Here is an 11,698-nt window from a genome sequence, read left to right on the forward strand (position 1 = left end):
AAAAAAATGCATTCACTTAGGATGTTAGTTTTTTTTTTTAAAATTGCACGTTTAATTGTGTCAATTTTAATTTCGAATTTCATAGAAAAAAAAAAAAAAAATAGAATTAGGGCATTCTTTGCACGTCATTGCATATTAGGATAAGATTGCATGTTTAATTTTAAAGTTTAGATATTTTTTCCTAGATAGATTGCATTTTAGGTTAGAGATAACATCCTAGTTTAAATTAAGATTTGACCTAATCTAAATCTTAATATAAGTTGGATGATATCTTAATTTGGATAGATAATTTTTTTCAATTTTATAATTTCGAATTTCATGGAAAATACCAAAAAAATTGTCTTTGAATAAATTAATTTCATTCTCTAGAATAGGTCACATGCTCATCAAGAAAACACAATATTTCACTTACGTCATATATTTTAGGTCATATTGCCATGTCATATCATTTCATGTTAGATTAATAACATTGCATTGCATAATACATGATTCTCATTAAATAAGTGATTGCGTGTTAATTAGAAATCATATCTAGGACTGTTGATGTGAATTCTGATTTAACATCGCAGATGCTTTCAATACCATGAGGTAAATCCTACAATTTATTCACCGTGCTATTTGGGTGTTAAATTGGTGGTTTGCGCACCCGCGTGATAACCTCACATATTGGGGAAGTAAATTAAAATCAATTCAAGCTGCTTGCCAAACATTTTTTTTTTCAAAATAAAAGAGAAAAGTACTGAAAGGGCATTAAAAAAATCTAGCGTAATTAAGTCCCCGAACTCATAAATTTCTGGTTCGTAAGAGTAAAGTAAATCTCTCGTTACTTTACTTAGGTTTCTAACCGACCCACCAAAAATAGATTAATAGCGACTTCCAATTGAATAATCATTTGCATGTTAAGAATTCGAACCTAAGTCGTGAATTGGTATGGGCTTGGGAGAACCTGAGCTAAGTTTAGGCTTAGTATTCCATTAGCCAAACTCTAAGTGGTTCACCCCGAGGTCAGGTCATGACAGTTCCTCGAGGGGAAGGGGGGACATTTTCCACTGCTCTCTTCCATAAACGAAGCTCCAAAGTGTGAATCCAACAACAAAGCCATATGGTAACTGTAGATATATCTAATATGCACATTTGAGTAATAGGTAATATTCATTAGGATTTGTTTCCTCATCCACAACCGCACATTGATTTTTTTGTTGCTTTTGACGGAATAATTAATCGCACAGGAGTCTTAAAAATTGATGTTTTGATCTTTAAGGATTGAGTCAACTTATCGATTTTATCTGTGAAATAATCAAGTTAATTAAATATTCTCCTAATTTGAATTGTGGATGATATCTTTAGCGATTTGATGATATTTTGTGATTTAGGTGATTATATTACTTTATCTACTTTCCTTACCTTGATAAATACAAAAGGATTGCTTTGCATATTGTAACATCCTCAACTTCGAGCCTTTTACATGGTAAAAGAGAAGTTCGAACTTGGTTTCACTAGTTAAGCTTGGTTGTGTCTGCTTCCTCTTATCATGTCTTAGGCATGAATTTCGGGCCAAATGAGATAGTCAATTGTGGTCAAACTTGATTAGTCCATGCCTAATGATAAAGCCTTCAAAACTGAGATATTCCAAGTTGTATTTAATGCCCTCGTCTTGTAGTTAATTAAGGAGCAAGATGGACACGTGGCACATCGGGCCTTAGCCTTATAAGACAAGTATGAAGCTTGGACTAGTCAAACTTTCTTAGAAAAACAAGTGTAACAAATGTGAATTCATGTGAACATATTAAATGATGGGGTGCAAAGGATGTCCCTATAGCCTAGGCCTAATCATACCCTAAATACCTAAGTGTGAATTGTGGACTTTGGAGCCCATGAGGAAATGGTCACGCATCCAAGAGGAAAAGAGAGAGAAGGCGAGTCAAGTTCAAACTTGAAACTCAAGATAAGTTCACATTAATATCTCTTGGAATTTAGCCATTCAATGAGCAAGATGAAGTGCCCAAGCTATCCTAGGACCTAGTTGGAAACTTGGAGGATAAGGATGTCCAACAATTAATGCTTCTTGACCAAGTAGGGCGCCCCATCTCTCCAATTAGATATACAACCCAAAAAAAAAAATTGTATGTAATTGTGTTAATTAGAAACATATATCTAGATTGAATTTGTGATTATTCTAATTAACATTACAGATGCTCGCATTGCTTTAAAGTAAGTACTTCTTTTATATCTTTGCAATTTGTTTGTTGTTTTGATTGTCGAGTGTTTCATTAAGGGTTGCGACCCGTATAATCACTTCACATGTCTTCAATCTGCCTATCAAACTTTTTTGAATGAAAGAGAAAGGTATTGAAAGAGTGTTAGAGTAACCTAGCCCAAGTCATCAAATTTGTAATCTCTGGTTTGTAGAGGTAAATCAATTTTCTCATACTTGGGTATCTAATTGACACACAAAAAACCGACTCGTGGTGATTCCTTGACAAAAATCATTTGCATGTTAAATCACTTGAACTTGAGTTGCAAATTGATATAGGGCTGGGAGAGCTCGAGTTAAGTATAGGCTTAATACTCCATTAGTTAAACCTCTAATTGAAGCACTTGAGGTAAGGTCATGACAAATGGTCGTAATTAAGTTCTAACACTAAAATCTCCAATATTCAATTAGATTAGGCAGGTTTGATAGGACTGATCATTTAGACTTAAAAAGATTTTACTTAATTTAAAACTCAGTTTGAATATTCAGTAAAGAAGGGATCACCTAATTGGTTCAATGTAAAAAAATAATGAGAGCATTTAAAAATCTTCCCATTTATGTGACTAAAATATTTTATTACTTTAATAGTGCTCAGTTGTCTATCTTCAACAAGAAACTAATGACTGCTAAGGTTCTTCAATTTTCAGATATTACCACACATAATTTTCATTTCATTTTCAGCCTTAAAGAATCATGTGCCAAGTGACATGGGAGTAATGTGATATGATAATTTCGTTGAAAATTTTCGAAAATAAAAACCGAGTAAAGGTCAATAAAAATCTGAGAAAATTGTTTCAAACCCTCTTTAGTTTTTTAAATATATTTTGAACGTACGAAGTCCAAAAAATCCGAAATTAAAGTATGTTATAGAACAAAGTATAATGAGAAACTTTTTTTTGAAGAATCCCTCACAAAATTCATACCACAAAAAATGAGTATAAAATTGGAAAAAGTACAGTCTACAGTAAATTGAAACAAAAATAGTAGTATCCTCGGATTTGTCCTTGACTTGTGCCATTTAAGCTCAAAGCAACATAAATCTCAACATTTAGTACCTCAGCAACTTAGTGAACTCAATAAACCATCATTTCAACAATGCTCGCGATGTACGTTTGTTGAAATCGCCAACTAACATGACTATGTACGAAATCAACCAAGACGACTAAAATCTGAGGAATCAACTTCCACGCATGGCAATCAACCTACGTAACATAAAAAGGAAGGCAATTTACTTGCCTAAGTCCTAGGTGAGTGTCGTCGCGGTTTGGTGAGGTCTCGAAAGTCTGAGGCTGTGGCTGGCATTGTGTGTATTTGACACTGAACAAGTGAAAGAAAGAACGACAATTCATGGTTGAATCAGCATACAAAACCACATCAAAATCAAATGGTTATGATGACAAAGAAAGAGTTGAAGCTCTAATTTCACTTCTGGGTGAAAAAACTAGAGATACTTGCCCTTCTTTGTCATGAGTCTATTAAGTTTACATCAAATGTCGAATCTACACAAGATGCAATTGCGGAAAATCTCCTCTCTAGTCTTCTTACGAATCTGACCTTTGTTTAAAAACTCGAGGTTGGAAGATCATTATAATGGTAAAGGTTTTGATGAATTCATCCGCGAAGTGCATTTGATCGTTACTATATCCATCAGACGATTTCTTTTGGGGATCATGTTATTCAGGTGATTAACCAAACAAGAAAGAGATCCTAGAATAGTAAGGTTTCATATTTCACTACTTTGATAAGTCACCAATCTACTAACTATCCCATCAAATAAGTCGAAGATTTGTTAAACTACGAAACCTCATTTTGTCGTGATGTGATATATTTCCGATGTGAATAAAAAAGTACCAAATGAATGATTGAGTATTCCTTCAGCTGTTGAGATATATCATTATGTATGAAAGATGGCCAATGGGTTCAAGGCATAACATTGGTAATGCTATGTAAGCTTTTGTTTACCAAGGGTTTGAATCCCTCTATTTACACACCTTGAAGCAATTTACCATTGATACTAATCACAATGTATCAAAGAAAAGCACATACGCTAATTTCAAAGGTTAAAACTTTCTTTGATATGTATCCCCTATTTCCAACTCCCCACTCGAAAATTCTAGCTTGAAGAAATAAAATAACCTGGTGCAATTTAATTTTCCTTAAATCGACCTCTTATGGGTTAGTGGCAACTTATGAATAAAATCTTATATTCATGATTGACTGGGGAAATGATTTGCGATTGGTAGGGCTCGGGTGAATTGTAGCCAAGCATAAGCATCATCTTGCAAGAGAAATCGTTCGTGTTCCCATGGCCATATGTTAACTCATATCATGAGAACATTTGGCATTTTGCCCATGGCAAGGGTCGTGATAATTGTACTTCCCTATAATAGATGCAAATCAAGCAATCATGAGATAATTAGTTTTTTTTATGCATCTTGAGTAATTTTTCATATAGAAAAAACAAAGAAGTAAATTTAAATGCAATTTCGTCCTTTCAAGGATTAGTAATTCTGGTCAATGATTTGGGAACACCATATGGTTTTTTATGGAATCAATTTTCGGAAATTTTGAATGCAAATAAAATTTCTCTGTTTTTTTTTTTTTGTGTGTTTGGTGCTCTTTTTTTTTTTTTTTTTTTTTGTGGGGGTGGGGGTGGGGGGATTTACATAATCCAACGATGGTCTTTGCTCGTTTGAAAACGAACGGTGCAGATGTGCCGAGCACGAAAATCGAGGGGCACTATCAATTTCTAGGGTTTTTTTTATACCTATTATAAATTCGAACTACCAAACGTAGCTTGTAAGCCATCGTGATTTCTTCCTCCTCTCATCTTGTCTCTTCCTTATTTCCTCTCGCCGTATCCCACCTCTCCAAATTTCCATGTGAACGAGATCGAGATCGAGGGAGAAGAACTCGAGCGGGCAGTTGAAGCCGGGCCATGGAAATTTTGCTGTAACCGGAGTCGAGGGCGTGTGATCAGGGGCTGAAGGAACATATCGACGCCAGAGATTAGCAACTGGACCGGAACTTCAGTCCTCCTCATTGTACGTTGTCTTTCGGCCTCGTTATGCAATTGCATGCCTGTCTGAATTTTCTGTTGCAACTCGTGACGCTCTATTATAGGATTTTTCTACTTAAATTTCCAGATCTTTTATATCTGTAAGAAACATAAGACACTTAAATCGTTTAATCGGCCAAATATGGAACAGAAAATAAGCAATAATAATGTCTAGTCTTGTGTCTGGAGCCTTTTCCCGGAAGGCGTTCTCTATCAAATAAGATAATTAATGTTCCCGTTGAGCAAAGAGCGAAGATTTTTATTGGTTTATCAACGCCAAGTTACATAATTGGCTTGACTGATGGCTTCCACTTCAATCGTTCTCAACTCCAACTGGGGTGGAAAGCCTTTGGTCAAGCCAAGCCATACTAGATGCGGGCAAACTGGATAGTTTACCGTCCATCGTTACAATTGATTGGCATTAATAGAAATCAAGCAAATTGAAGAACTTGAGGGTGCAGCTGAGCCGGGGCCACGAAATAATGTTGAGAGAGAATCTTAGATGTAGCAGCAAATTGGACAATTAGGTTGGGTTTTGGTGAGCTTGACTCAAAATTTCACTCTTCATGCTCACTTCACCAAATCTTTTTTCCTTACAAATCTCCAATTCCGTGTCCCATTTTTTTCATTATGAATCTATGATTTCACATATAGGTTCATATAGGCTGAAATTTTGAGTTGGTAGAACAATTTGCTGCATCCGAGTCATTCACAGAAAAACTAAGCCAGGCTTGTGTATAAGAAGCAAACGACAGAACAATAGCTTTTAATCTGAAGAGCAAAATTTGAGGATTGTTTCCTGTCTTTTCAAAAGAAGTTCCCAGGGTCTTGCTTGTTGGTACCCAGTCACTTGAAACATATCTGTTCACTCTTCTGTGGGTTACAGGCGAAATGCCGAGTGCGACATTTAAATTATGGGAGCTTGTTGAGTTTCTACCTAATAAATTGTTGTTGATTTGTCTGACATGCCATGCCCACTGAATAACCCAATGCAGAGGATTTGTCTAACATGCCACGCCCACTGAATGCAGAAGAGGAAGAACCCAATACAGAGGTTCCCAAGGTATGTGCATCTCCCAATTCCCCTTTTGTAAAAGCTCGTGCAGGATGCTTAATTTGTCTTCTAATCTTCACCTAATAATAGGGGTATAGGCAGGACCTCAGATTTCTGATAGTTATAGAAAAACACAAAATAAACATGAACTAATAGGAAGAGAGGAGCTTAAGAGTCGGTCATTGACGATTAATAGATCTTTGAAAATGGACAGAACAATACTCCCAAGTGTGAAATTTAAATTTTGAAAAGCAATGGCTCTCTATCCCCTCGGATCACCTACATAAAGAGCATTGCTTTTTTAAAACAGAAGCAAATTGTGGTTTTCAATCTGAAGAGCACAGTTTGAAATCTGTCTCCCGTGTATGTTATATAAGAAAGCCTCCATCCGTTTACCCTTTCGTGGGATGCAGGGGAAATGCCGAGAGCATTGGATCCACTTTCAGTTGTTGAGGTTCTGCCTAATAACATGTGGAAGTCTAACTTCTGCGAGAATGAGTACGTTGGAGACACGAAGAGGATCAAGGCGCAGTTTGCTGGGGTAGGAGGATGTGGAATTCTTGGCTGTAAGGTCTTCAGACCGAGTGAGATCAGAAGCACCAGAGGTGCTGAAGGGTGAAAGAGCAGTGGAATCGAGCAAGAGACAAGGCAATGATGAAGGTTCATCCAACCTCACACAGAGTTCGCATCAGCCCTTGACTGTGGGCAGTGAAGTTGCTCGGTGTAAGACTTCATTTGTTGCCATGCCGTACCTGAGCTATGGTGCAGGTTCGTCAGCCTTTCTTCCATCGGCTGAGACGAATTTTCCCAATCAGTCTGGTTCTGCTTTAACCAACATACCACGCCCGCTGAATGCCAAAGAGGGAGAACTCAATACAGAGGTTCCACTATGTGTGCATCTCTAAATTTCATCTCTAAATTTGGCATACGTTGAAGCTTGTGCAGGCTGCCTTATTTGTCTTCTAATCTTAACCTAAGAAAAGTGATACAGGTATAGAGAAACTGAAAATGGTCAGGAATTAATAGGAAAAGAGGAGTTTTAGAGTCGGTCATTGATAATCACTAGATCTTTGAAAACGAAAAGACAAATGTTTTGAAGTGTGGCATTCAAATCTTGAAAAGCCATGGCTCTCCCTGTCCCCTCCGATCTTCTACATGAGCATTGGCCTATATGGTTAAATTATTCATCAAAGATAATTCCCATGGCTTTTAATTTTAAATCAATTCTTTTCTAATGAAGAGCTCATGATATGGAGTCGCCAGTATTTCACTATCATGACATCAATGCCTACAATACATATTAATTATTGTATTGAATGTTGCATGTAATATTTTTGTTCGAAAAAGTGAATACAAAGTTACAATTTTTTATTTCCATGAGTGTAACCTACCTATAAAATATATCTAAGGAGTACCCAATAGTGAATTTTCACTTATAATTGTGTTTAGGTGCGAGAACGCATCTTGGACTGGCTAAGAGTCAACGAGGTACCCGTGGGCTTGCCGACGCGAATATGACGTCTCTCAAAAGAAAGCTGGAAGAACTCATCAGCAGTCGCCGAGCGGACATGAACGAGCTGAAGTCGAAGTGGACGAGGACAGAAGAAGAATATGGGAGTGTGGTTCGGGCAATCAGAGAAGGAATATCTTTTCCACTGGAGAAAGTAGCAGAGGTGGAAGGGCTGTGCAAAGAAGTCGAACAGATTCTTCTAGTTCCAGGAAGATTTCGGCAAGAGGCGACGGTTAGATGTCGCAAAACATCTCCCTTGGTGACAATAGAAGAATTAGTAGGCAAAGAAACTCTGCAGAAGGTGGATGAGATTGTTTGCTTTATAATGCAGAGCAAGGATTTCGTAATTGGTGTTTATGGTATGGGCGGAGTGGGCAAGACGGCCATTTTGAGGAATGTCTATAATAGACTCCTTGAGTATCGTGCATTGGATGTATTCTGGGTTGATGTACCTCAGGATTTTAGTGTTTGTGCGCTACAAGAAGCGATTGCCAATGCAGTCGGACTAGACAATCTTTCAAATGAGAAGGACTTGAAAAGAAGGGCGGGCCTATTGTGTGGACATCTGAAGGTGAAGAAGAGACCCATCCTTATTTTAGATGGCCTTTGGATGCACTTTGAAGTTAAGGATGTGGGTATTCCGGTTGGAATGGGCAGACTAGGGTTGGTAGTGACAACTCGATCACTAGATGTGTGTCGTATGATGCTCTGTCAAAAGCAAATGAAGATAGAACTTCTCAAGGAGGAAGATTCTTGGAGGTTATTTTCAGGACGCGTGGCTTTGCGGGAGAACTATCTGGGGAAGTTGGACAAATTGCAAGGTCTCTTCTTAATAGGTGTTCTGGTCTGCCACTTGGGATCATTGAGATTGCAACTCGCACGAGAGGAGCGAAAGAGCATGATTGGAGATGCATGTTGCAAAATTTAGAAGATTGCAGGCTGGAGCTTGACGTGTTCAAGAGACTGCAGCTCAGTTACTTGAACTTGGGTAATGAACAAGTGCAACAGTGTTTCCTGCATTTAATCCTTTGTTTTGGAGATATCCTTTCAGCAGATGGCAAAAAGTTTTGCATAGAGTCTTTGATAGATGAGGGTTTGTTAGGTGGAATTGCCACTAGGAATAGACTGTACGAACGGGGTAACGAAATATTGGGTAAAATAGAAGGGGCTGGCCTGTTGGATTTTGAAGAAGGGCATCGGTGTCTACACCCATTGACAAAGGACATGGCATTGCATATGGTGCCGAGCACAACTCACATGTTTAAGGCCATTATGGGTTTGAGAGAAATACCGGACGACGTATTCTGGACCGATCGTCTAGAGAAAGTCTTTTTACATGGCAACAAAATAGAAGAAATCCCATACGGCGTATCACCAAATTGCCCTAAACTGACGAGGCTGTCTTTACATAGCAATTCCACCTTGGCAGTCATCCATGGATCTTTCTTTGGACATCTAAAGGGGCTGACTGTTCTAGATCTCAGCTGCACCGGAATCACGGAATTACCAGACTCCATCTCTGAGTTGGAGAGCTTGGAAGCACTGTTACTGCAAGGTTGTTCCTCATTGCGTTTTATTCCTTATGTAGGAAAGTTGCGATCCCTAAGAAAGTTGGACCTCAGTGAGTGTAGAAGTCTTGGAGAAGTGCCAGAGGGCATGGAGATGTTGGCAAACCTGAGGTACCTCGCCCTACTTGTTGCAGAGATCCAGACATTACCGGAGGGAGTGTTGGGGAAGCTGGTGAACTTGCAATATCTCGCGATTAATGAGCTAAGGGTGGGAGAAGAGGTAAAATTACTGGAGGTGGATGAACTTTATTGTTCTGTTTCCGATGTGGAAATGTTCAATGCATGCATGGGGTGTCTTGAGCGAAATGGATCCGCATGCTACAGGCTCATGATGGGTGCACGAAGCGGTGAGGTCCTTTGGGGTGGGATTGACACTGAGAGGTTGTTACTCATTGATAGTTGCGACCGTATCGCCGGGAGCGTAGATGGAACAAGTGGTGATGGCTGCGTTCTGCTTCCGGAAAGTGTGCAATCATTGGTATTGTCCCGGTGTCATAAAATGAAGAGAGTGATGGAATGGGAGTGGCTGACTGCTCACCTTCCAAATCTGGAGGAGATTGTAACCATTAGTTGTGAGAACTTAGAGGAGATAATACATGGGCCATTGCCAAGTGAAGCCACTTGTCGCCTTAGACATCTTGAAGTAAATGGATGCAACAACATGAAGAGGGTGCTGCTGACGCAAGACATGGTGCTCCATCTCCCTTTCCTCGAAGATATAGTAGTCCACGACAGCAAGGGCATAGAGTTGATAATGGGCACTGTTGCCAAAATGACGTACTTCTCCTTCCCGAAGTTAATGAACCTGGTTCTACATAAACTTCCGGAACTGAAGAGTGTATGTGATGGGATCATGAGATGCAATTCCCTCCAACGGGTTTCTATAGACAATTGTCCAAAACTGAAGAGGATTCCTCTGCAGCTGCCCCTGCTTGACAATGGGCTGCCTTCTCCTCCCCCTTCTCTTCGAGAGATTCGGATAAATCGGCAGATGTGGGAGTCGCTTGAGTGGGATCATCCCCTTGCCCGTTCTTCACTTGAACACTTCATCAAGTTTCTTGGTAAGTAACCCACAAATTTTACTTATTTTATCCTTTCTAACTCCCTTGGTGGTCCCTTGTAAGGATCTGTTCACCCGCAGTATGGGAAATTCATTTTTTTTTCCAAAACTTTTATAGCAAGTGTTATACCACATAACTGGTTTGAAACTAGCAATTAGGCCCGTGCTACACACTGATAATTGAATTCTATTACTGCTTGAAAGTGCAGCAGATTAGCCATGTTATTATTAGACCTTAGCGATGTTAAAAAGTTATTTAAAAAAAAAATAAAAGATCTCCCTTAACTTTGAATGAATAACAACGCAATTGTCCTTGCTCTCTCTGTTTTTTTTTTTTTTTTGGCCAAGGCACTCGTATATTTAGAAGATGTTTCTCACGCCAATTTTTTTTAAAAAAAAGCCATTCTGAGTATACGAAATTGTGCATATGCTGATATGGAAATCCCTCTTTCATAAATGATCAGTTTTTGTGGTCACAAAATGATCACGACATGGAGATAACAAATGATTAGTGGCTGCAGAGTTTCTCATACGAAAAAATTGAAATTTATCATGACATCCTTGTTGGGAAGATGCTAAAGCCTAGTAAAAGTAAAATTTGATTGGGAAGTTCTACTTTATTGGTTGGGATGGTTTAAGAGAGCATGTTATATGCTTTGTACCTTTTCTTTTTGTTGTCTTTTCTGTTTTACCTCATCCAGTACTTCTATTTTCAATTTCAAGTCTTCTGTTGCTTTTTAAATTGATCACTATTCTTCATGAATACTTTTGATGGACTTTGTATTTTCGATTGCATATTTGAACTTTTTGAATTCCTTTCTTTTAAATTTGATTAAGTTCGGTTGGCCGGAGGAGTCTCTAATTTCTTTAGTTTGTTTATGTTCTCTCTTTAATTCGATTAGGTTTTATCATTCAAAGAAGTCTCTAATGCCTTCAAATTGTTTTTGGAATAGAAAAAGAAATGAGGGGTTAGCTATATCTGGAACCTCGTGAAATCTATGAGGGCTGATCTTTTGGAAGCGCAAATATTGGACAGAAATAAGATTGACTTAGGTGTCAAGAAGCGAATTGGCCAGTTCAACTTTTTTTCTAAGCTCTCTCAAAATGCACCACGATCTGTATATAGATTTCTCATGCATAGTCATGCGGTATGCAATGATATTGGGTATGAGTACGAGAAAGGTCCTGGGGATC

At 38.3% G+C, this 11,698-nt stretch overlaps 1 protein-coding gene across 1 annotated transcript in view; it reads left to right on the forward strand.

Annotated features, from left to right (window-relative positions):
- LOC104454739 (probable disease resistance protein At4g27220) overlaps positions 1–10,513 on the forward strand; it is a 60,579-nt gene extending 50,066 nt beyond the window's left edge. The window contains exons 4-5 of the mRNA XM_039314360.1: positions 7,816–8,697; positions 8,808–10,513. Coding sequence (XP_039170294.1) covers positions 7,816–8,697; positions 8,808–10,513 — 2,588 coding nt within the window. The remainder of the gene's footprint in view (positions 1–7,815; positions 8,698–8,807) is intronic.
- Positions 10,514–11,698: the final 1,185 nt, after the last annotated feature.

Source organism: Eucalyptus grandis, chromosome 6 (genome assembly GCF_016545825.1).
Source record: "Eucalyptus grandis isolate ANBG69807.140 chromosome 6, ASM1654582v1, whole genome shotgun sequence".
Taxonomy (NCBI): Eukaryota; Viridiplantae; Streptophyta; class Magnoliopsida; order Myrtales; family Myrtaceae; genus Eucalyptus; species Eucalyptus grandis.